Source organism: Mytilus californianus, unplaced genomic scaffold (genome assembly GCF_021869535.1).
Source record: "Mytilus californianus isolate M0D057914Y unplaced genomic scaffold, xbMytCali1.0.p SCAF_2, whole genome shotgun sequence".
Classification (NCBI taxonomy): Eukaryota; Metazoa; Mollusca; class Bivalvia; order Mytilida; family Mytilidae; genus Mytilus; species Mytilus californianus.
The window spans coordinates 70,501,804-70,528,517 of record NW_026262668.1 but is presented as its reverse complement, the minus strand read 5'-3'; the positions used below and the strand labels follow the sequence as shown (position 1 = coordinate 70,528,517).

Sequence of the window (26,714 nt, the reverse complement as noted above, 5' to 3'; positions counted from 1 at the left end):
AGTGAAGAAACAAACAAGATATTCATTCAAAAGCGATGAACATATAACTATTGCATATCAAAACTACTTAAAGCTCTCAGAAGACCGTTGCAGGTCCTTTTTCAGAGACAGATAATACTTTAATCGACCAATAAATACAAACCTTTATTGTACAAAGGAAGGTTCTAAACTAGCAGTGTAAAAACCTATTTTTTCAGTTCTTTCACATTCTTCGCTATGTTCGATAAAAGTTAGGCAAATAAAGTGATGCAAATCGTGAATGATGTTTCCTGTCTTATATTTCTTTTTAGCACTGTCAAATTTATGTTTTCATTTATTTTTATATTTAAAAGAAATAGTATTGCCAGCGTTTGAACAGGACTACAAACGTCAACAGAAGTGAAAAGACGAAAAAAAATGAATGTCTTGTATTCGTCAATCAGTCTTAGTTTCGTTTCATTACAAAATAATTTATGTGTACTTTCTCCTACTTTAAATTGATAAGCGCATGAGGATGAAGGTCTTCATATTGTAGGGACACAATAAATGAATTATTTTTCATTCAAATTCGGTTTACTTTACCTCTTCAAGATCTATGTCGTTGAGAATCCACTCCGGCAGACTGCTTAAAAAGTCATTCCATTCTGTTTTATTGATGTTCTTAGTTCGGAGTCCTTTTATTTCTGTTTTCATTTTTCTTGTAAAATCTTCTTCCTTGATGCATTGTAAACAAGCAAATAAACCACTTGACATCTGCGCCCAAACTGTGTTGAATTGACGTTCACTTAAATTGCCGTTTAATGTATCTTTTACCAATCTGTTTCTCATGACTTTTAAAGCGCAAAATGGGTCTATGCTAGTTTCTCCTCCACATCCATGTCTGCATATGAATATGTTATGCCATGAATGACTATCAACATTTTTCAACTTTTCTAAGGCATTTGAGTACAAATCATCAATATTAGCTATCAAATAACATCCTAATGATACATGAATATTATGTTCATCTAACTCCTTTGCAGAAAAATATTCTGGGCATCGTTTGTCGAGATCTTTACCTTCATGCGAATGCTTCCCATTATTAATTTCCTTGAAAAATCTATTCCAATCATATTCCATAATTGATTTATCAAAGGTTTTATTTTCACAAGAGCGGCATTCGAATGTTTTCTTGCGTTTATGGAACAAGTGATGTTTTTCTTTGTCTAAAAACTCCATTAAGTTTTCACACTCCACGGTTGCATAAAACTGCTGAATTATTTTCATTATAATGTTAGCGGCATATTTGTATGAAAGAATTGTTAATTTTATAAAACGATCATCTTCAATCCGCACTGGAGTTAAAGCATAAAGACAATCTAAATAAAAAGAAGACATATGTATAAAATTATATATCTGACTGTAAGCGTAAATAGAAATCGAGTATATTGCATTTCTTTTACTAGTACAACAAAAGTATCAAATATACCCTATCCGCTGATAATACAGACAGCATTAAAAGATGACAATGCAATGTTACATCTGTCGTAGTTTGCCAAGATAATTATATTTTTATATTGGTGTTGCTGACTAATTTTTGACATATTCTAACTTCTATCTCTTACCTCTACTTCGTTATCTTAAAAAATATATTTGGATGAACCAAAGTGGATTGTGAGTTTAAGTACAACGTCTAAATAATACTAAAAAGATTTTTAACAATTCTAATAAGATCCCTGAATTCAAAATGCCATCAATGATCTCTAAGCATAGCTGTTAGGACAATTTTGAATATAAGGAAAATTGTATCATAGTTTTAGATCAATACTGTCAAGAGTTTTGCCCCTTGAAAAAGTAAACTAAATGAAAAAGTTCAATGTAACTGGTATCACGTCTAAACAAATTAAAACAACTCGTTATAAATGGTATGCGTCCGAAGCGCTTTTGTGGATTTACCTTCATCAGGAACTCTCAAAGCCGAATATTTGAATGTCAAGGATGTATACGAACCGAAACAGTTAAAGAGTTATGTGATAAAAAAGGACCTAAAAATAGCATAATCCATCTAAGGTCAACTTTACCTGAGGGAGTTGAAACCTTAGTTTCTTTATGATTTAAAAATTTATAAAAAGACAATTTTATTCTTACTTTTCTGGTTTTTTTTTTTTATGAAATTTATAACAAAAGTTTAACTAAGCAAAATTTTGACCAGTTCGATTTACAACGCAGGTCAACCCTTTTACGCGTGTTATGCCCTAGGAAGTAGAAATTATATTGAAAATAACATTTTTTAAATGCCCTCATGAATACATTCCTGGGCAGATTTTATGAAAAAGTTAAAAAAAAAAAAACCATCGGGATTATTGCCCTTGGACATATGAAATATGTGCTGTTGTATGAGATATTGGAACGCTTTTATTTTTTATAATTTCATGATGTTCTTTAAGCTCTGAATAAGGATGTTATATTTCTGTGTGAAACAATGATATATACATGATATATGAAGGTTTCCATGTACAGTCCTGAAGTTATAATTGGGGAGAACTTCTTTCTGCACTTCTTTTTGTCTGTGCAATCATTTAACAAATATTTAATTCACATACTTTCCTCAAGTACTACTGAATATATTGCTTCATACTGTACTTTATGAGCAAGTGAACATATATGAGAGTTTGGTTCCAATCTCATACGGTTTTCTGTTTATTTATCATAAAAACTCCTTTGCTGTACTTTTTAAAATCTATTTTCATACCTTAGACATGGTAACAATTATTTCAAAGTTATTAGATTTTCTCCTCTCATTATATGTTAGCGCATATGCATTCTTAATGGAAATTTCGTGAAGAAAAATTCTAGAGTAATCCCGGAGATCCCTTTTAAAACTTTGACAGACTATCATTTGTTATTATGATCTGGGCCTTGGATAATGGATTCTTAAGATAGGGACCTACTCTTTATTACTAGCATATTTGACTAGATATTTAAGTCTGATTCCCACTTCCTCTACGGTTCAAGTGTTTTATAAGGATTTTTTTACTGCACTAAGGAGGAGGTATGATAAGAGCCATCATTTGGTCCTCGAAATTTCAAAAAAAAGAAAACATATTCGTGTTTTAAAACACGTTAATTGTATTCATATCTGAGTCAGTAGGTATAATCTGGAATCTTCTTTTGTAATAAGGTCACGTGTGATGTCACTTTGACGTTTTAAACTTGTGGAAGTTGACATATTTGACCTAAAATTGCCTTTTCGCGAATAAGTTTTGGAAAAAATTATATCACCAAAGTCTTTGCTGAAAAGATATTTTAAACACGTTAAAATCTTTGTAAAATACATATTTTAGCTAAATATGTTTCGGGAAAAGTCTTTGCTAATATTTATATATAAGGTACAACATATCAAAGTGAGTCTATTTTGACAGTTTTTAAAGAAAGCAAAGTTGAAATGGCATTTCAGCAAAACCACAACAATATTATGTTAACATACAAGAATATATGATTTAAAATTGAATGAGGGTAAAGTATCTTAAAATCAAGTATCAAGTATCCATCCAAAGTTCTGACTTTACATCAAGATAATTTATATAAAGATAAGAAGATGTGGTATGATTGTCAATGAGACAACCAACTCTCCACAAGAGACCAAATCACACAGAAATTAACAACTATAGGTCACCGTACGGCCTTCAACAATGAGTAAAACCCATACCGCATAGTCAGCTATAAAAGGCCCCGAAAATTTTTCGCCAAACCTATCAAGACGTAAAATATGAAATTATAAAAAAAAAGACGTTTTGTTTTACCTTTGAGTCTGTTTAACTGCATGTCTTCTGTCATTTTAGGTTCCAATAGCTGATTTCCCGCAAGTCTTATAACTGCCTAATAAATACACAGTAATTCTGAAATAACCATTTTATTCTACGAGAGCCAATGAGAAGAATACTGGGTAGAAAATCCAACATGTTTCAATCATGTTTTTACATAAAATGTTAAAATCATTCGAAAAATTTACGGTTTTCTTACTAACCTCAAGCCCCAATTTGTACTACCTTTTTCAATGTTAGTGTACACTGTTATTAGTCGAAATTAATGTGACTTTTCAACTATTTATATTCGAATGCATGAGAAGTCATATGTTAAAGACACTCGCATCTGGAACACTTTTAAAATAGACACCAAGTAACTTTGATGACTTATCACATGTTTGACTCAAATATTCCATAAACAAAATGTTTCTTGCCACTTGTGTTTCTAACAAAAAAAGCAAATTTGTGATCACTTTTGATACACACATGTGAACAAACCCACATATAACATGTGATTGAAATCATGTTTCAAAACAATTATGTCAAATATACTAGTGAATATATAAGTGCAAACGTGTAATTCATACTGTTCAAAAAGTTTCACATGCATACATGTGTGTACATGTGAGACTTTACACGTCAAACAGTTAAAACAGACTGACGTCTCATATGTGTCTACTTGTTTGTGTTCAATACAATGCATCATTCACAAATGAGTTACATGCATGTAACATGCATTGACATTTATTTGTTACTCGTTTATGCATTTCTATGTCAGTATAAAATGTAAAACCTTACCTACCGAACTCCAATGTAAATTCAATAAAGAGAAGTCCATAAAAACTGACAAAACCAAACGCACGACTTTATCAACTAGCGGAACGACTGGAAAACAACTGTCATATTCCTTACTCGATACAAACATTTTCTGATGAAAATAGAAGGTCAAACCTGATTTTATAGCTAGCTAAACCTCTCACTTGTATGGCAATTGTATGTAGTTCCGTTATATTGACAACATTGTGTTAGCAACCCAAACAGACATAATTGGTTAACAAGACAATTATTGGGAATCATCAGCCAAAATTGTGTAAACATACTTCATTGATATGCAACATAACGAAATTAAATAATAATTTAAACTTACATACAAGTTAATCAAACACAGACGCCAACAAAAATGGTTATGCAGTTGATGCTATAAATAATCTGGTACAGCACAGTAAAACATAGTGAAATATAATACATATCCCGATAAAGTACAAATTACAAAAACTAGTACCACATACATGTACAGCTACTAGTAGGTAAGAAATCGGAGTGTCGGTTTTATGCAAATATAAAACTAAGGAGATAAACGTTCATACTCATGCTCATAATTTCTTAAATATTGTGACGATACTTGTTTTATAAATAGCGATTTTGATAATTTCTGAAGTGTAAAATATGTTGTGAAGTCTTAGATAAGCTACGTTCTGGGGAAGGACGGTCTAGTTGGTTTGTCATTTCTACTTCATATACTACACTTTCAAATAATTTTATACGACGGAAATCGATGGTAAAAGTTGTCTTCCAATAAATCTTCAAAAAGAACCAAGGCAATATCAATCACCAGGAACTTTTGGTTTACAGTTTTCTCTAAAATACTTATGTTAATTTGAAATCTTGTCATTGTTAAACAGATGCATTATCCACTTGACAATAATCATAAATCTGTGTTACAATTTCGTCCTCTTTACCTCGATCGTGATGGCACCGAATGCGGCTGATCACCGGAATTTTACGCGCCATAAGTAACACCTAACACGACGGGTCCCAAAACAGGAGCCAGGACTTCTTAACAATCCAAATTCATTCTTAGTGTTTACGAAAGACCGCTAAATTTTCTCACAAATTTTATTCGAATGTGCTTATTGCTCATTGTTAATATTGTTAATATAACGGAACTATAAATAACTGTCATACAAGTGGGAGGTTTCGCAAGCTATAAAACCAGGTTTAACCCATCATTTTCTTCAGAAGATGCCTGTATCAAGTCAGGAGTATGACAGTTGTTTTTCATTTGTTCCGTTGATTGATAGCGTTTGATTTTGTCTGTTTTTATGGACTTCCCTTTTTTTAAATTGCCTTGGAGTTCGGTATTTTTGTTATTCTTTTTTTCTTTCACCGTATTAATTTGACAAAATGTATCAAAGTTACAATTTAAATCATCTTTTATAACTGGTCTACTGATGAAACATTGTAGCCCATCGCTAGTGAATGTTTGTTAATATGAACGTGCAGAGTAATGCAAATATTATTGCCATCAAAATCCAATGATTGACTTTCTTTTCCATGTGAAGATTGAATCGATATAAAACAAAGAGTTATCAGGAACACTAGTTATACCACATTCAACTAAGTTGTGGATGCTATAATGTTTTGATCCATCCGTCCGTCCGTTCGTTATCACTGCGATGCTGCAAGAGTAGAGCTTCGGGATCGATCGCGCGATCCTCTTAAAATTTGTTGAGTGTTTTTATCAATAGAAAAACTCGGTTGCGTTAGGTTGTCAGAAAAAAAATCCGAAAGGGCCACAAGTTACACGGATAATCAAATTAAATTTCAGGTTGAATGTAAATTAAGCATACACACTTCTGTAGGTAATTATGAAATTTGATATTGAATTACTCTTTAATACGCATTTTTTTCGAATTTACTTACCCGGCTTATGTCGTCCCAATATAATGTAAAATCTTTTGCAGAAAGTGTACCTGGGCATCTTTTCAAAATTATTTTTCTGTACTGATTGATACGCGTCAAATCTGCACTATTACTTTTTTCGGTTGCAAGCGGCAACTGCTTTCCAATCTTTAGATCAGTTAAGTTTCGTATTAAAATCATCAAAAGTCCCAAATCGAAGTCTGTTGATTTTGGGTGATCTCCTGTGAATAACAAAAACACGAACCAAAGAATTAAATGGTTGGCGTGCACAGAATGCTATTTAAACAATAAAAACGGCTATAATGAAAATATAAAGATATGATATGATAATAAAATTGAGAATGGAAATAGAGAATGTGTCAAAGAGACAACAACCCGACCAAAGAGCAGAAAACAATGATCAAATCATGGATGCGTAGATAATGCAGTTTTAAAATGTTGAAATCTCTCTTTAAAAACTTTACAACATAAAACAGGTTCCTTCTGGAAGAAAAATTGGTGGAAAATGACTAAGTTGTAATTACAGGAAAAATATTTATACACTTACTGATCTTTTATGTGAGAAGAAGATAATAATAAAGCAAAATCATTTGTTCAAACAGATTGACTACTGAAAAATTGGAAATGGTCGAACGTCATATTTCAAGTTTAATTTCCATGGTCAGTCCTACATCTATTCCCAAGAATTCGCATCAAAATTATGTTGGATATATCTGAACTCGTTTTCTACACCACTAAGGGAAACACATTATTTTCAAATTAAACTGTAACTCAATTTATAAATTGTTAGTTGATAAATACCACATTTTTGTTTGTTTCACTGATTCACATGTGGTAATTATTGCATTAATGAATTAATATTAAATACACATCATCAATCCAAACTTTATAAAAAAAGATATATTTAAAATGTATGTGTAATATGATATGAATATATGCATGTAAGAAGAGTTAAAGATACAATTTCTTTTTTTAAGTGGCAACACATAAGAAAGTATTGCTGTACTATATTAATTAAATTTAAAAAAAATAGTCAAACTGAAAAAAAAACTATAAATTATATGTTCTTATAAATCTTAGAATAGGTTATCAAAAAAATTGATTATATTTCGATTTTCAAATGAATGTAAAAGTAGTATGTAAAATTGAAGTTACTTTTCAATTTTCTTTATTCTTTTAAAAACATAATTTGTATAAATAATCGATGTTATTCTGTCCTTAAGGGCTTTCTGAAAAATCGAAAACCTCAAAACCTCTACACTTTTATACGCTCAGTTATTTGTTATAACATAATATTATTTGTCGCATAGTCAGCATGCTACGAGAGACTTATAGCTTTACTATGCGATTCATAACTGAGAACAGATGTGAATGTTCGCTCTCAAAGGCTTGAGATGTAGGACTATTGGTTGATGAAAGAGTTGTTATAAGATTTTCATACTCGAGGTTCCCATATTTCATTCTTTTGTTGCCACATTTTTGTTTTTTTATAGGCAGTGCGACTTTCGAACCTGCTATTCAATTTTACATAGAACCAAAACAATGACCGTCCTTCAAGAAATGCATTTTTTTTCTATTTACAATTTAGGTAAAGAACAACTAATTCGGGCCCGGTCACAACAGATCATTAATACCTGATTTTGTACTAACCAACTTCCGGGAACCAGTGCACTCTAATATGTAATTAAAGGTATGTTTTGAATAATAACTGCCACTTTACTTGAACTTAAGAGAAAGAAGCTATAAATGTCAGAAATTGCATAATTTAACATAGAAAGCAATGGGGCTTTGAATTAGTGGTTTCATCTCTGGAGTCTGTGGTCAGGGGGGACTACAAATTTTTTAAACATCTACCTAGACGGTCATGTAATATGATTTCTTTCTTTTAATAAGACATTTATGCTGCTTTTGGGGACTGTCTTGTATGTATCATTGCGTAAAACAGTTCTTTAAAGAAAGACTGACTCATTTTGACATTTTTCAAAGTCAAAGATAAATGTTGTAATGAATTGTTCTTGTTAAATGCAATTCCTCTGGGTTTGCTAAGAACATGATTGTTGTGTTAAGACCAGTTTTTTAAGTTCATAGTAAAAGTTGTTTTGATATCCAGTATAAGTTATTTATTAATCAGTTATTGGTCCATATTTTTTAAAATAAGCGTTCAAAACATTTTTTGATGAGCGATGCATAAAAACAACTTTTGATTTTTAAGGTAATTGCATTTGAAAATCAACTTTGATTTTTTCTTCTTCGGACATTACATAATTTTATTTCACATTGAGTTAAAAATCAATAAAAGCTTAAGCTAATGATACACGTAATAATGATTGTTTCATCATATATTTTTAATCTTAGAAGATAGCAAAATATATATCAAATTTGGTGTAAAAAAAAATTATTTCAAAATTCACCAAAATAATAACATTAAATTTCATGGCTTAATGTTTTATTTAACGTTTCGTCTACACTCATCAGTGACGCTCGAATCAAAATGTGAAAAAGGCAAACGAGAGGGATTATTTTAGTTTTGGAATTGAATCGTTGCGGTCGAAGATATGACCATTTTTCCTGAATAGGAATTAGAGTAATTGTTAATCAAAATGGTTTATTTTATCGAGGTTTGGGATGCGTTATTTCGTTGATGCGAGCAAACAGATTTTTTCAGTATTTTAAAAAACATTTTCTGTAAAAAGAAAGTTCAACAACTCTTTTTTGTTCATCTAATCAGATAATTTTTTGTCCACAACAATTGAACAAGAGAAAAGTCATAACTCCACTTTAAAAGAAAGAGAGTCCTGTCCTGATTTATTAGGATTTTAATTTATAAAAGTGATTGGAAGATATTGATGTTTACGCCATTTTTGTTTTCTATTGTTTTGTTTTTGGTTAAAATTTCAAAGTATTTAATCGCAAATGTTAGTCAATGGCCATATAATTCGTTTTAAATACATAATCAAGATGCATTTGATTCAAATGCTAGGTTAAAGTAATCCCAAATAAGCATTTAGTCAAGCTAGCTTCCACATAATTTAATGCAAATTTGAAAAGAAATACTATTCAACATATACATAAAAAAAATGTTTAATAAGAAGATGCTTCGGAGAAGACGTCTTTGAATTTAGTAATGCTATGAAATGTTGTACAGAGAGATCGACCATTTGAGACTATTTTATTCTAATAGACAACCCTGCAAGATCTATAATTTCGAACAAATATAGCGCAGAAGCCATCAACTAATTATGTGAAAAGGTGTCCGATGTGAACATTCTTGCTAAGCTCCAAATGTTAAAAAAAAATCTTAAGAGAAGGTTTAAAATTAGACTGTGTTTCGGTATATCGAGAAAAATGATCGTGACAGAATCCGTAACGGAGGTCACGCATTGCGATCAAGAAATGCAAGATCTGGAATCTGTAAGGTTTTTAACTTTTATCAAAGTTGACCGTGAAAGCTCAGGCAACGCGTTATTTATATCTTGAAAGCAATGCATGAAAAGACAAGATCTTATATGATTGTTCTTTGTTGAATGCCGTACGGTGACTGACCCTTAGTTGCCTACATCTACATCATTTGGTCACCTGGTGGATAGTTGTCTTATTGCCAATCACAACACATCTTCTTATTTTTTATATAAATCATCCGAAAATTATATTCTTTAACCCAATTGATGTATTTTGATAGTTTGAAGAATGTGATATCCTAATTAGAATGTTCATGAATGGTGTATTTTTTTTTGGGGGGGAAGGGGGGGGGGGGGATTTTTTCACCGCCTCATTTTCTTCATAACCTTAAAAAACCTCGATTGTAATGCAATACCTATTATATTCATACACAAGTACTACTTCTATGGTCATTTGCTGAAGGGGAAAATAAACAACAGATACTTTAAAAGTCTAGCGCTTTCATACTGCAAGGGATTTATCGATAATTCTGTTCAATCCTTTAGAAAAACATCTTTATTTTTTATGTTTATAAACACATATTTCTAAAAAGTCTGAATTCGCTGGTCTAGTTATGCACGCAGAGCAGACGACGTTTATCGTGTAGACACTTGCAACCTCGTTCAGTTTAGAGATAATGACTTGTCATTAGGTTTTTTCCCTCTTGGTTTGTATCTTCAAAAATATGTCTTTAATGTAAAGACATAGTCAGTTCCTTTTAGCTAAGCACGCATCACTAGTAATAACAGCTAACACTGTCAAACTCTAAGTTAAAGTAATATGTCCTGACTTTCGTCTTATCGTATCAGTCATTGTTTCCATTGTCACCATATAAATGTTTCGTGGCATTGAAACGTTTTAGGCTAACACAACAACAATTTAAACTAGGAGTTATTTGAATTATTTCAGGATATGTTGTTTGTATATATATGAAATTTCTTATACGCATTTTGAAGGTAATTTCAAAAATGTCAACCAACGGATATTTTTTTACACCGAGGATCAATCCAAAATGGCATACTAGTATAACACCTAGATAAAAATCCGAGCACAAATTGATATTCTCTAATTTTGTGATTTTGATGAGATTTTATACATGCGATTCAAAAATTGAACGCATTTATTTAACTATTGGCTTTCTCGGCCACAATGTATTTACCGGGTATAGCATATAAAATATATTTAATCCGTTATCATGTTGTCACGTCTTACATCAAGCAGCAATTAACCCGAAAGCTGGAACATTCAAAGAGAAGGTTTAGGAAACACAGTTAACTCATAACGGCATACCGAGTCACAGTTGAACGTATAATTGTGCTTCTAAATGCTGTAAATTCATGGTAACAATTCGGCTTCAATTTCCGACACATAAGGCAATAGTTGGAGTTTCTGGTAGATTGGGAAATGGCCGAAACCAGTTATTTAATCAATAACACAAATGATTCATAAAAGTATATATTTTTTTTATTTTTCTTAGTCGCCCCAAATATTTTATCTGTTTTATTCGTATTTGTAGTCGAAAAGGAGTAACAATATACATGTACTTATTGGTAATTTATATTACCAATAACTTATGATTAAAGCTGACACACCACATTTTTAGGGTTGTTATTTAAAAGGCAAAACTCCTGAAGATGGGTACATATAGGGTATGTTTGAAGGCAGTAATAATAAATTGTGGGAGACATTTCAAACACCATACCGGTAGATTTACATGGATAAAAAAAAATGGTTAATTGGAAAATATTAATTGTTACTAAGATTTACGAGGTTTGAACGCCGGTACTCTCATATTTTCTCTGATCGTTTAATACGACCTTATTGGCCCCTAAATGACTGATTTGAAAACATTTTTTAATAATAAACAAAATCCCGCAAAAGTGTTCCCTGAGGCAGGTTAGCATTTTCTATGGTTTTTATTCTGAAAATAACATATTACAACTGTTCTATTTAACTCTTATCGCCTTGAATAAGCTAAGTTAGACCGTACGGTGATCTATGGTTCCTTACATCAACATCATTTAGACTATGGTGGAAAGTTTTCTCTTTGACGTTCATACCACATCTCATTGTTTTTAATTTGTTTTTTTTAAGATCTGGTGACTTGTGAAACATTGTATTAGTATCAATTATATGTGTTAAAAATAAAGTGAATTCTCCAAAATAATTATTTACAAAAACCTTACACTTACCTTTTTTCGGAAAAAGAAGCAGCCAATCCTGTTGGGTGATGCGCATTTTATTCTTTAGTGTGAGTAAAGAATTATAATGTTTTATGAGGACAGTTTCTAAGTCGTTTGGATTTATCTTTTGGTCAAACTTCACTCTTACGGAAATCAAAGCAACACTATGCAGCAAGTGAACAGTTTTTAAATAGTTACATTCATCTTCAGTTATTAAAGCTGAAAAGATAGAGAACGTATTCCATAAAAAACAGGGTTTTTTCCAAATGTAGACTATTAACTTTTGCTTGCTATATAAATGACTACAATAAAGATTTCGTGAAAAATATGTTTGCAAATATGCACACGTAAAACCATTATGTTTTGTATATCCCAAAGCTTTAGTGAATACTTCATTATTTGATAAACTCTGATGATTTACGTTAATTTGTGGATTCAGTACTGTTTAATTGTGTCTTACATATTTGTTTTAGGGTTTCAACATTCTTATTTTAATGCCAAACGACTAAATACTGCAAAAAGCCCTACTAAGTATTTGATATCTTTTAAGTGATTTTTTCATACGAGTCAAGGGCTTATCCGAAAAAAATATTTTTCTACAAAATTTTAATGTGGGTAGGGTCTGGATAATTTTAAATTATACAAGTCGCTATTTGTAAAATGGCAAATTTTGCCTCAATATCTCCAATTATGCATATCTAAGCAGTCACAGTGACATTACCACTGACACTTCCGTAATAAAGTGTCAAGCTTACAAGGAAGGTATCAAACCAAGAATACCAAAAAGTGTAGTTGAAGTCATCCCTTTGAACATTTTACAGACGCCATTACGAGTTAGTTGACCGTTATGATGTATCTATTTCAGTGATAACGACGGATATTTTCCAATTGTCTTTACCATCCTCTTTTCCCCAAATGTGACATCACTGAATTAGACTTATAGACGATTTTGTACATAAACGAGCAACACATGTGGAGCAGGATTTGCTTACCCTTTCGGATCACCTGATATCAACACTGATTTTTAAAATAGAACAACTGAATCATATTTTAAATGATTTAAGAATTTCGTAATTTGTACAATTCCGAAGGCCAGATAATGGTTCTTATCCTAATTTTTTGCGGTTATATATCTGGATTTTTCATACCGATTCGGATTTTTTATTAGTTTTAAAATATTTTTTCATCTGCATCATAAATTATTCAGATAATAAAATGTATCAAAAATAAACTACAATTTAAAAGAATTTCAAAATGTTTTACAAAAAATGTTCTTAATTGAAATGTGTTTTTTTTTTTATAGATTATTGGAAATATACAATGCTTGCAGGGAAACCTTTTAATGCACAGCTTTGAAAGCAGCCATAAGTGATACACAACATTCAGAAAAAAAGTAATATGTGAAAATTGAAAATGATTTATTAACTAGAAACATGTACAAATAAATTTTTAATATCCCTTACTTGCATTGACATTAGCAATATATGTCCACAAAATTAACTAAAATTTCTCAAATTTTATTAATAACATACTAATTAATAATTGAAATTAGTTCTGAGGATATACTTTAGTCATGTGATCCTGAGATAAATATAAATTGATAACTATAAACAGTTAAATATGAATAGCACGTATTATAGTATAATGCAGATTTTTCCGTTTGATTTTATATCACAGATAAAAATAAATTGAACATCACCGTTTTACATGTAACCTGTATAAGAATGTTTTTTTGGCAGGTCGATTCAAAGTTTGTTTTGTTAATTTGATATTATTTTTTTGCTAAATGAAAGTTATAGAATTTAATGATGTAACCAGTTGTCAGAATTAACATGTCATACATGTAGCTTTAGATTTGATATTTTTATTTTTAGCTTAAGGTGGTACCCAACACCTTGACTAATATTAATTTGGCTCGTTTAATTTTCATAAAATTTTGACAAAATGTTTACTTTGACCCTTTGACAAAAATATAAAAATTTCAAAAAATTTGAACCAACCACTTTATCAGAAAAATTTCGTTGGTTATATAGCAGTTTGACAAACACTAAATTTGATCATTGAGAAGCTTAATATTTCCTTAACAATACAACGTAATTAAAACGTTTAGCTGATTTTTACAGAGTTATCTCCCTGTAGTGTTAGGTACCACCTTAATTGGTACTATAAAAAAGCGGCGAAAAATACTAAAGGGATATCCAAACTCACGAGTCAAAAATAAACTGACAACTCCATGGCAATAAACAAACTAAGGACTGAGCAACACGAACCCCACCAAAAACCAGGGTGTTCTCAAGTGCTGCGGTAGGGTAAGCAGATCCTGCTCAACATGTAGCACTCGTCGTGTGTCTCATGTAAGTACAAACCCAGTGATAAATCTAGTTCACATTCGAGGAAAAGAGGACGGGATTATGATTCGTGATGGCGTCCGTTAAATTTACGAAGGGATGATGTCAGCTTTACCACTTGGAACTCTTGGTTTAATAGCTTTCGTGTGAGCAGCAACCATCTATCAAGGAAATCATGATAGGAAATACAAGCCCTGGAATATCGTGTCAACTAGGAGATATATACCCAATATGCAGGCGCTGTTGGAATGTTGCTACATTAAAATGGAAAGTTCACAATAAGGAAGCTGAAATCATTTATTTTTTCGTTAAGTTCTGTTTATAACCGATCCTCTAGACGAAAGTCAGGATATGAGGCAGCCTCAATTGTATCTGTTGTATCCTTTTTCTCAAGTTCGACGGAATAGATACATTGAACATAATAACTTTGAACTATAAATTATTTAGTAAAAGGACATCATCTTAATGGCGGAAAGTGAAGTCAAAGGATAATGATATCTTCTTTTTATTCTTCTTAGACGCTCCTATATGAAGTCAGCCTCATATGAATAAAGGAAGAAGTCGGCAAGAAGAGAAACGTAATTATTTTCCATAGGAATGCCGATTGTTTTTTGAAAAACACGTCCTCCAAACGTTACAAATATGTTGTCAACAAATAAATCATGTATCTTGATAACGTTAGTTTCAGAAATTTGTTTTTTTAATCAGAGTGATATTTTACAAAGTAAGATATATTCCTCTCTAAGACAAGATACTTGTATAAATGTCTCTCCTCAACAAGGACATTTTTTGTCTTTATGAATAGGTTGATCATTACATTGACCTATTATTGAAAAATTTTAAGTTATGCGGCTTTCACGAATTACAGCTTTAACAAAGGTACTGTTGGACATTTACAAAATGTTACGTCTATACTTATAATTTCAAAATTATTGTGGTGATTACAGAAGTCCATGAAAGATCTTTTTCTATTCATGCTACATATTTGGAATATTACCAGGTGTAAAAAATAACGATTAAGGTCTAAAAAATTGCAAAAATAAAATAAAAAAATCAACTACCATTGAGACGTAAAAGACATCATTTTACTTATTTCTGTTGTTCTGACATTAAGCTTTAAAAAAGTGTTATTAATTATCCTTATTGGTAAATTATGAATATGAACGATGCATCAAATTGTACATGTACTTACGGGCACTCAAACATTTTCTACATGCAACAATACAAGAAAGATTGTCAATCCATTTTCCTTTCGTGGCTAGCAATATTATCAGTGCTGAAAAGAAATTTGGTAATTGATCGTATTGTAGAATGTAAATGTGATTTGCTTTCAGGGGCAGAGAAGGACTCAATATTTAGAGGCGGAGTTCATATTTATTCTATAATATGTTGAAAAACGGGAATTCCATAATCACTTTCAACTCGTTGTATTTTCTAGTACCATGCAAACAAAATATCGTGGTTTCATTATTCTAAATATTTTGATTACAATGTTCTATCCAAGAGAAAAGTATAGGTTTCCTAAAAGAAACTTTTTTTCAATCATGTAAAAGATAGAATTAAATTTGAATATCCAAGCCTTTTTAAAAAATATCTTCCGTGTTTGTGTATCTAGTTATGCACATGTATTGGTTATTGAACAATCAAGTTGGTATTCATTATAGTCACACATTATTTGATGGTTTATCCAAATACTTATCTAGTCTGTTATCCAACTGGGGAATGGTCTAAGATGTTACAAAATGATCTGTTAAGCGGAAGAAACCCAGTCTATATAAAGGGGGAAGGGAATGAAGAACTGCCTATAGATGATCAAATGATAAGTCTCATCAGTGACACTCGAATCAAAACAGTTGAAAGTCCAAATCAAATATGAAGTTGAAGAGCATTAAAAGCCGAAAATTCCCAAAAGTTGTGCCGAATAAGGCTAAGACAATCTATACTTAGGGGAAGAAAAACTATAGTGAATTAGTCAATAAATTATTTTTTGGAATAATCAAGGCATGTGGCTTAAATTTGAAACATACATAAATATATAGCTGTTAGTACTTCTTAAAAAGGCAAATTAAAAAAGAAAGTTGTTCAATGTACTCGATGTATTTTAATTGGTATATTTCAATAATGAAATTATACGTACTGAAGGTAACTGGTCGATGGAATCTACTATAGTATAATTTAGAGAACCAAATATGTTCCTTTTATAAGGTCTACCGATTTAGACGTTTTTTTCCATAAGGGAATAGACTGTTGTAATTGCACAAAATATGGTGTAATCTCTATTAGTATAAAACTTTTTATATTAAGTGTATTCAGCATTAAATATTTTTTGTGATGAGTTATATGTTATTGTTTTCATTTTTATCGTTTTAGCATCGAAATTAAGTGCTTTATGTAACTTAAACAGATTTTAAATAAGTATATATTTTGTTTGAAACATTCTTCAATGAGATCTTTAGTACCATTTTGTCGACGCGTATTGTCAAATATTAAAATATGAACATGTGCTATACTTGACAATGAGACACCTTTCCAACAGCTTCAAATGAATTGATATAAATGTATCATAATTAGTGTATGAATTATAGATATTCATTTCCAATTTTTTGGACATTAAATTGCGGTAAAATGACTATCATCGTACTGGTTTTTTTTTTTAATCGAACCATAACAATTCTAAGAAATATTGTTTAACTAAACGTAGTATTCGTAGACACACAAGTATACTCACTCGTAGTAATGGCGATTGAACTGATAACAGCAACGATTTGAAATGTCCTCTCACTACCTGAAAACAAAATTCGAACTTGACCAATTATATCATTTTATGCAAAATTACCTTACACATTCTAAGCTTTGCAATGTATTTACTATTACTAGGAAGATGACAATTTTTCTGTTTTGAAAGTTTAATCAGCAGTCAATATTCTGTACGTAGCAAGCAAAAAGGCTATAAACTTCGATTATTTTATTAAAGAAAAATTACTATTACACAAAATTCCAAAACGGTATGAGGTGCACATTATCCAATTAGAGAGAAAACAAGATTGACATTTTGTCATAATGTGGTCATTAATTGCTTACCGCAGGGTATGGTTTTTGCTCATTTTTGAAGGGTTTACTTTGGACTATAGTTGATAACATCCACGTCCATTGATCTCTCGTGGATAGCTGTTTCATTGGAAATCATACAACATCTCCTTACTTTTATATTGACAGAATGCCTATTTTCAATTTTCATTATCATTATAATTCTTCTTTTGATTTTTTGTTTTTATTATTTCGTAAAAACTGTGTTCTTTTGTCAATAAAAAAATTACGTATCCTTTATGTTAACCGTAAATAACTTTACTTCACTCACTAGAAGTCTCGAGTGCATATGTACATTCTGATACATAAATCTGAAACTATGTAAAACACTAACGGTCTTATATGATACTGCAAATTTAATGTTTTGGAGAAGTCAAACCAAAGTACTTACTTTTATACAATCTTGTGACTATTTCGGTATAATTCGTACTGTTTGAAATGTAAAACTCCGTGACTTCGTCTCTGAAAAATTACAGAATGTTAAACATACATTACTATTAAGTACTCAATACTTATTTAGAAAAATTTAGTAATTTCATACCTACACTACTAAATGAATTTTAGTCTTAAACTGTAATTTTGATCTTGACATCATCTAAAAAATCTGAACATAATTTTATATGACAAAAGTACACATATAGGTAATTAGACATTTATCTAATTTCAAAACTGCGTAGCCTCATGCACCATGCGGAATAAGCTATAGTAATGTGTATACATATGATCGTGCTATCCAATACTACAAATACAAAACCTGTAAACATACTTCATATGTAGCAGAATAAGATAAAGTTTCAGGTCCCAGCTGGATTTTTCTTACCTAACACAACCAACCTATCAACATCATTTTCAATAATTTTATCTTGAATTGAAAACAGTAACACGTACCAAATACTTGCTGAAAACATAATTTCAATAAATGAAAAGATCCAATTAAGAGAACTTAAACATTGGACGATTAGTAAGAAGAAGGAGGTTTCAATAAACATCAATGGTATAATAGAAAATGGCTAGAGTTTAAGTCTATCTGCCAGCTAAAAATCCTGTTTTCATTGATCTACGGGAATCCAAATTGGCTTCATAACTATATCAAGCCAACTTGTACAAGAATGATAAGAATACGATATCTACAAAAATGAAATGAAATTTTAGCGATTAATGCTCAACGAAGAAACTAATGTATGCCACTGTGATACCGATGGACGATCACTTATTCATATACTCAACGAATCAAAGCCGAGCATCTGGTGCTTTTTCAACCACTGAAAATAATATAAGATCTCCTTAATATCAACACTAAGTTCACTTACATTCATTCAACGGGTACAGTTAGAAATATAGCGATTGGTAAATAGAAATGCGCGGGAAATCAAGACTGGACAAAATTTCTTTCAATATTCAATAGGAGAATACTGTCGAATGAGGAAATATGCAACAAAATTCTACAAAGACAAACATTTAAATGTTCATATGTGTAGAATTAATGGGAATATTATTAATATACTTATCTTGGAACAATCTTAAAAAGTATAGCAACGAAAACATATATACCATGAATTAATATCAACACTAAGACCCTTAAAAGATGTCGTAACAGGATGCATGTTAACAAACAAGAAAAACAGTAGTAGATTTAAATGAAAATGGCAAAAAGTTCTCGAGTTGGTAAACAAGGAAATAACCAAAGCACAATTTCTGCATTAACAACTTAAACGGAGATAAAAACAAGAGTATGTGTCCATAGGGCACCATGGCCCGCTCGCACGATCTTGTTTTATGCTTAGTGTGTCAGATCCGAATTTGTCACTGATTGTAAAGGTTCATACCATAATGAACAATTGTTAGGTGTATGTGACCACAATTACATGGTAACCTACCTAAACACAAAACTTTAACCTAACCGCGCATCCTCGAAAACATATACAGTAAAAGTTGTCAGAAAAAAGGGAGTAGTAAACTTCTTAAATGGATTAAATATTGCAAAAGCAGTAGGCCCATACAATTTTCCCGAAAGAAATCTAGATTTACTTAAAATTGTCTTTTAAGAAGTTATGTATCTCTTCTGTCAACATTCTATTTACAAGGGCACCATATCACATATAGAAGGAGTCGGAAAATACCAACTTGTGTCCACTGTTTAAAAACAATTATAGACCTATCCCTACTAATCATATTCCGGTTTCAGGTATGTGTATTTCATATAAATCATACTTTCTATTCAAATTTGATGCAGCAAAAGAAAAGCATTGTCAGTGATAGACAGCAGGCCTTCGAAACATCTTAGATGCGGAATTCAATTTCTTAACGTAATTCATGATCGGACAAGTGTCATCGACAATCGGTAACATGTAGATTTCGAAAAGACATTTAACACGATGCCACGTGCAATACTGAAGTTTAATCCACTTACCTTTACGATTTCCTTATCTAACAAAGTAAAAGACAATTATAGATTTTAAACCTTTTTTCATAGAACCGAAATATGATATTTCAACTTTACCTTTAGATCCCGAATTAAAAGAAATGTGTGTTGGTTTTTCCTTAAAAATCTCGTAAGAATTAATAAAAAGTTAATCACTTACGTCATGTGTTGTATAGGCGAACACATCAAGTTATTAACCGTTCTATCAAAAAATTCAGCTTGGTGTATGCACGTATAATCTGGAAAAAAAATTGGTAAATCGGTAATAAAAAAATAATAAAATAATTTTACTTTTTTGTTTCATTTTCCTCATTTCTTTTTGCACACTTCATTTTGTGATTTAAAATCTATATTATCAACGCATCAGTCAACGTATGATGTATATTTGTATTAGATTCGGATGAAATATTTGTACGTAATTCCAATCTCAGTTTGGTTCTTGTTGGGCAATTGAGTGCAGGTTGTCTCCTGCAAAGCACTGCTCATTAGATCAATGTCATTGATTCATTTATAATTGTTCACATATTGTAATTAAGTGAACGTACGTATAATGCATATATCAAAACATTACTGTTAACAAGTTGTTCTTGCAATATTGTATGGGGAGAAGGATGACCAGACTTCCTCAACACAGAAGTCCTTTTTGCCTACTCTTCCAAAATATCTGGATTCATGTTGCTCAAGTTTTGTGTTTTTTTTTTCATAGTTTTGACTGTACTGTGTCTTATGCGTTTAATTCCTTCTGTCGTGTTTTCTAACATTTTTAACATACTTCTGAAAAGAAATAAGGAGATTAATTGAAAGATAAGAATGTTCTAGCGAGAGAATAGTTGAACTATGTTGTCAACAATTGTCGACAGAAGGTAACAGACCAATCTTGATTTTTATAAAAAAAAAACTTCTTGATTTCGGTCATTATCATTTTTAAAATTCTTTTTTTAACTAGACTGGAACGTTTGCAACTTGATGTGAAAGATATTCTTTTTTCGTTCAATATAAGTTGAATTATTTGAAAAAATCATGAAAGAAGGATTATATTTACGTTTTCCAGATAGATTTAAATACATGTATAATTTTTATTCGTATAAATGATTTTCATATTGCTTCGTTCATCCTTTTGACAATACTTGCCTGGCGATAATGTAAAATTTACACCGCAATGTTTTATGATACATGAGCAGTCCTCTTCAGATGGTATGCAATAGCAAAGATTGTTCGGTTTTGTAACAAAAATATAACTCTTCCTGTAATCACATTTACACATTCTATCTTTTCTTGTTGTACTTTCTTCAAATAACATTTGTCCTTCTTCTGAACATAACGATTTTTGTAGCAAGCAATCGCTAATTCTGTTTGGTATAAACTTTAACGGTTGATAACTGTTAATTGCGCATGGTTTTCTTGTAGGATATCTTCCAGCAATAACTAATTTATGCCCTAAATTATGAAAAAATGTCACATCAATTATACAAAAATAGTGTATTAAATAGACAGAAAAAAAAACACGTTGGAATACTGGTATTCAGAATCTCAAAATCGGTCAATTGAAAAAGCACTCAATTCAACGTCAACTTTAGTAATTTTATTCCTTCTTTTCGACCCCTTTTTCGTCACTGTATTGATATTCATGTTCCTGTTTATATTTGTTCTTTGCGATTTTAAAAATCTGATTAAAATAAGTTCTTTCTCTCTGCTACGTCGGATTTATTTGTCTCGACTTGTAAGCGACCTCAAATTTCACATTGACAGCGGACAATTCTCAAAGACAGACAAGCGCAAGGGTGTGCAATTGATATATCGAGATTAATATGACATATTTGTTGCTATTCAAGAAATGTCCTGCAAATATCTATAATACATTAATTACCAATGCTACTATTCATGAAAACGTTTAGCAGTTATTCTATAAATAGTCATTCAACTTCATATCGTTTACAATTACACAATAATTGCAAAAGCACATGAAATTTGATTAAATTTCGTAAAATTTTAAGGCTGCTCAAAAATGTAACTCGACACCTACGCCGCATGAGTAATCTTTCCTAATTATATAATCCAGAAAATCATTAACAACAAAGAATAACTCAGATTTATTATATAGATTTTCAAACAAACGCAATAAATTGAGCCAATGATTTATTTATTCATCTTCACATTAAACCTCTATGTATACCAGCTTTCTTTCCATTGCATTTCTAAATTGATTATTGTTAATATTTAGAAAATAAAAGCATTACATATTTTATTTGTTTGGATTGTAAACATTTCAAAGATGTACATGCATGCAATTTTTTTTATAAAAATACGTGATATACTATATTGAATATAAAAAAAGAGAAAATCCGAAAAGACAATAAAAAAAGACTACATCGTGGCTAAAAAACCGACGAAATGACAAAAAATAATAAAAAAAACACTAAATAGAAAATTAAAGATGGATAAACAACCGGGTTTCTCTTTGGAAGAAAAAATACGGTGATAAGTCGCGTTTGGTATTTTCAGAATCGAGGATAAGAAGACAGACTTGAGGTTACGAAATATGGAACATATAAATGGTCATATGTGACACAGCTATTCCATAAAGGTCAACCGAATCAAGATTGTGTCTGAAACTTTTGAAAGGATGACTTCAACTTTACCATTTGGAGCCTTTGATACAATGGCTTTCTAGTAAGCAGTAATCCTCTGCATTGTAATTCGTTATTGAAAACGCAAGCCCTAGAATTTTGTATCATCTCGTAGATATATACTCTATATGCAGGTGATAGAATAGAAATATAAAGTTCACAACGTCAAAACTTAAATCGTTTCTGTTACCATAAAGTTTAGTTCTTATCCGACCCTCATTTTCTATTTCTAGATGTAAATTAAAATATGAGGTAGACTTAATTGTAATTGTAGTATCCTTTATTTCAAGTTTAGTTAGCTATAAACTGATTTTAACTTCGATATTTACATTGCAGCATTGGTGTCCAGTTGGGTCGTAGAAAAATTTCACTTAAGAAAATTGTATTCATAGAAAGAACACAAGATCTAAAAATCGTCGATATATATATTGATTGCATGATCGATTGATTTTTTGATTTACGTCTAGTTGTTAATATTTCATGCATATAATAGACGAAAATCAGTTAAAAAATAAATCTAATAGGTAGGATTTGCAAAGTCGGTCGACCAAGATAATCTGAAAACTTTTACTGCCACTGGTAAAATATGGTATGTTAAATAAGGGTTGAAAGTTTGCGTTGCAGTAGGCCATATACGGACCCTTCAAAGGGGTGTTCTAATGGTACCTTCAAGTGCAGGCAGTTTGGTACTTTCCGAATACCAGCAATCAGATTTAACGTTTCCAATATTTTATGAATTAAGCTTGATAACTGATTTACAAATGCAGTCATTTTTACAACTTTTATTGCAAAGTTATAGCAAAAACTACATTTAAAGTCTTAACCCGATTGTGCACTAAAAAATTACTTGACTGTTGACTATTGTAATTCATATTGTACGATAATGTATAGAAATATGTACATGATGTAGATATGTTTATAAACTTGTATACTATTGTTGTCTAATTTGAAACACGGAACAGCATTTTGCTAAACACTCGTTTCTTAAGTTATTTGCAGTGTACCTGGTCTACCATAATCGTGTTTGGAACATCCTTCTACATAGCCTTTTGCTAATGTATAGTATAAACAAAAATATATTTCGGGATTCTCTGTGCAATTGCTTTTTGATCTGAGGTACCATTCTGATGCCGTCGGACATCTCAACTTGTATGATAAAACATCAGTAGGGACCTTAAAGTAAAAAAAAAATTATATAAATGTATCAATTATTTTACCATTGGACTAATTTTTTTTCAGAATGAAAAAGGACAAAGTTCATTATGTGCAGGAGATTGCAGACTTCATGTTGAAACTGTCTAGCTGCCATGGATTAGATTTTAAAATTTGTTTTAAACAAATTGAATATATGAATAGATGGTGACTTCGTGTATATATGTCATTTTCAATGCATTTGTATAAAAATGCTTAAACCTGTAATGTTAGTTCTTCTTTTTAAGTCAATAATTATGCTATGAATTCAAGTCCCAAAGCTCCTTCCTACAGTTAGCAATATTGTATATTTAGTTTGATATAATGGATACATAAAATCTGTGAAATAGACTTACCACAAACAATACTATACAGATTTGTAAACTCCTAATCATCGTCGATATTTTCTTCAAAACGTTTTCTGCAAGAATATTTGTAAAGACATTCATTTTGGCATAACAATCTGAAAATTTAACCATATAAACCTTATCAACGATAACATCAAAAAACAAAATGACCTAAGACAAACCGAACAAGATATTAACAAAATGAACATACCCGAGTCACAAAGAAAAGACACATCATTATGGAACGCCACAGCTGTCTTATGTGGAACTCTGATATTACGTTATATTATTAATTCGTATATTTTAACTAATTTGATTCGTTCAGGATTAGTCACATGTTAAACTATATTTTCGAAGGTAGAGAGAAAAGGCGGATAGCAAAAAGCATATTGCACAGCAAAAAGCATATTGCACGGTTATTTTTAGAATATCTAAAAACCGATATACTTTGTGACGTCATGTAATGAATTTCATGATATTGTTAAAAGTTTTATAAAAAAATATCTATGATCGATTATTTGAAGAAAAAAAATCTTCAAATATATAACATGTAAAAAGAAAAACATCAAAAAAGTAAATGAAATAACAACTAATCTGTTGTTATTGTCTAGGAGACAATATGATATCTATAAAATTACAACAAAATCAAATGACGATTTTGATACAAATATGGTCGGAAATTAATAATATAACAATTATAGCCTATTTATGAGGTCAATACAGGATATATCGACCCAAAGAAGTATATCGACCTCGGACTTCGTCCTCAGTCAATATACTTCTTTCAGGTCAATATATCCTTGTATCGACCTCCTACAAAGGCTATAATTGTATAATATTATTAATTCGTATTTTTTAACTAATTTGATTCGTTCAGAGATAGTCACATGTTAAACTATATTTTCGAAGGTAGAGAGAAAACGGCGGATAGCAAAAAGCATATTGCACACCAAAAAGCATATTGCACGGTTATTTTTAGAACATCTAAAAACCGATATACTTTGTGACGTTATGTAATAAATTTCATGATATTGTTAAAAGTTTTATAAAAAATATCTATGATCGATTATTTGAAGAAAAAAAATCTTCATATACATAAGATGTAAAAAAAAAAAGTAAATGAAATAACAACTTATATGTTGTTATTGTCTAGGAGACAATATGATATCTATAAAATTCCAACAAAATCAAAAAATCAAATCAGGATTTTGATACAAATATGGTCGGAAATTAATAATATAACAATTATAGCATATTGATGAGGTCAATACAGGATATATCGACCCAAAGAAGTATATCGACCTCGGACTTCGTCCTCAGTCAATATACTTCTTTCAGGTCAATATATCCTTGTATCGACCTCATACAAAGGCTATAATTGCATAATGTCGTTCTGTTATTACTTAATGATAGTTTGTCTTTACATAATATGATTTTGACATTACGTAATGATGTTTTGATATAACTCAATATGGAAAAGTCATTACTTATGATATTCCGATATTACTTGATATGGTTTCGTATTGACTTGATATAGTTTTGTCATTACTTATTATGGTTTTGTCATTACTCGATGTGGTTTCACCATTATTTGATGTGGTTGTGTCATTAGGCAATGTGGTTTTAACATTACTTGATGTGTATGTGACTTGACGTAATGTAGTTGTTTCATTACATGATGTGGTTTTGTTATTTCGTAATGATGATTTGCCAATTCTTTATATGGCTTTAACATTACGTAATGATGTTTCAAAATTTGACGATTTACACTACATGATGTGTTTGTTTCAGTATTTGATGTGGTCGTGTCATTCTTTGATGTGGTTATCCCATTACTACTACGAGGTAAAACCACGTGACCATTTTGGAAAAAATATGTTCTATTTTTAGACCGATTTCCATATGTCGTTTGTGTAATGCGCTTTGGATGAGTACCGCTATCCATTAAGTTAAAATTCAAATTAAAGTTCAAGTTGTTGTTCAGAGTTATTTGGTATGAAAAAAAGGAACGACAGACAAAAATAAGAAAAAAAGTACTAAAAAATTAACAGTAATTCGGACATATCCCAAACCATTTGGTCCTGCCGTTTGTTTCTTAGTTCTCAAATGGAAGCTGTAAATTAATAAATAAATTAAAGATTCTTATTAACCCTGTGTCTCGCCGGATAATTCTGCTGTCAGTGTAAAAGCGTAAATTAAATGTTGACTGACTGTACATTAACCGGTACACTCAACGGAGGAAAACATGTTTTTCTGTAGATACTTTTATCTTGATCTTGAAGAATAACTCCTATACAAGTTTTATAACAATTCATGGAGGTTTACAAATTTATCATGTCAAAACAGTTTAATTCGGTAATATTAAATGCATTAAAAAAACCTTATATAGAAATAAAGAAATGTGGTATGATTGCCAATGAGACAACTCTCAACCACATACCAAATTTCGAGTTGAACTTCGAGTTTGAGTTAAGTTCCGAATTACAATTGGACTTCAACTTTAAATTTGAGTCACCTTTTGGCGTAGAGTTCGAGGTAAACCCTTATTTGAGTCTCATCTAGATTAAGATTAAGAGTTGAAATTCGAGTTATCTAATATGAGTT

The 26,714-nt window shown here is 30.8% G+C and overlaps 1 protein-coding gene and 1 long non-coding RNA gene across 2 annotated transcripts in view; one reads left to right on the top strand and one right to left on the bottom strand.

Annotated features, from left to right (window-relative positions):
• LOC127728172 (uncharacterized) overlaps nt 1-26,714 on the top strand; it is a 183,495-nt gene that overhangs the window by 41,877 nt on the left and 114,904 nt on the right. The window lies entirely within an intron of this gene.
• LOC127728054 (uncharacterized) overlaps nt 1-26,714 on the bottom strand; it is a 74,349-nt gene that overhangs the window by 42,817 nt on the left and 4,818 nt on the right. The window contains exons 2-11 of the mRNA XM_052235236.1: nt 24,120-24,184; nt 23,577-23,745; nt 20,106-21,382; nt 17,915-17,985; nt 17,165-17,221; nt 15,629-15,712; nt 12,098-12,307; nt 6,468-6,688; nt 3,762-3,837; nt 562-1,337 (exon numbers count right to left, since the gene is read on the bottom strand). Of these exons, the coding sequence (XP_052091196.1) occupies nt 562-1,337; nt 3,762-3,837; nt 6,468-6,688; nt 12,098-12,307; nt 15,629-15,712; nt 17,165-17,221; nt 17,915-17,985; nt 20,106-20,131 (1,521 nt within the window). The 5' untranslated portion in view covers nt 20,132-21,382; nt 23,577-23,745; nt 24,120-24,184. The remainder of the gene's footprint in view (nt 1-561; nt 1,338-3,761; nt 3,838-6,467; nt 6,689-12,097; nt 12,308-15,628; nt 15,713-17,164; nt 17,222-17,914; nt 17,986-20,105; nt 21,383-23,576; nt 23,746-24,119; nt 24,185-26,714) is intronic.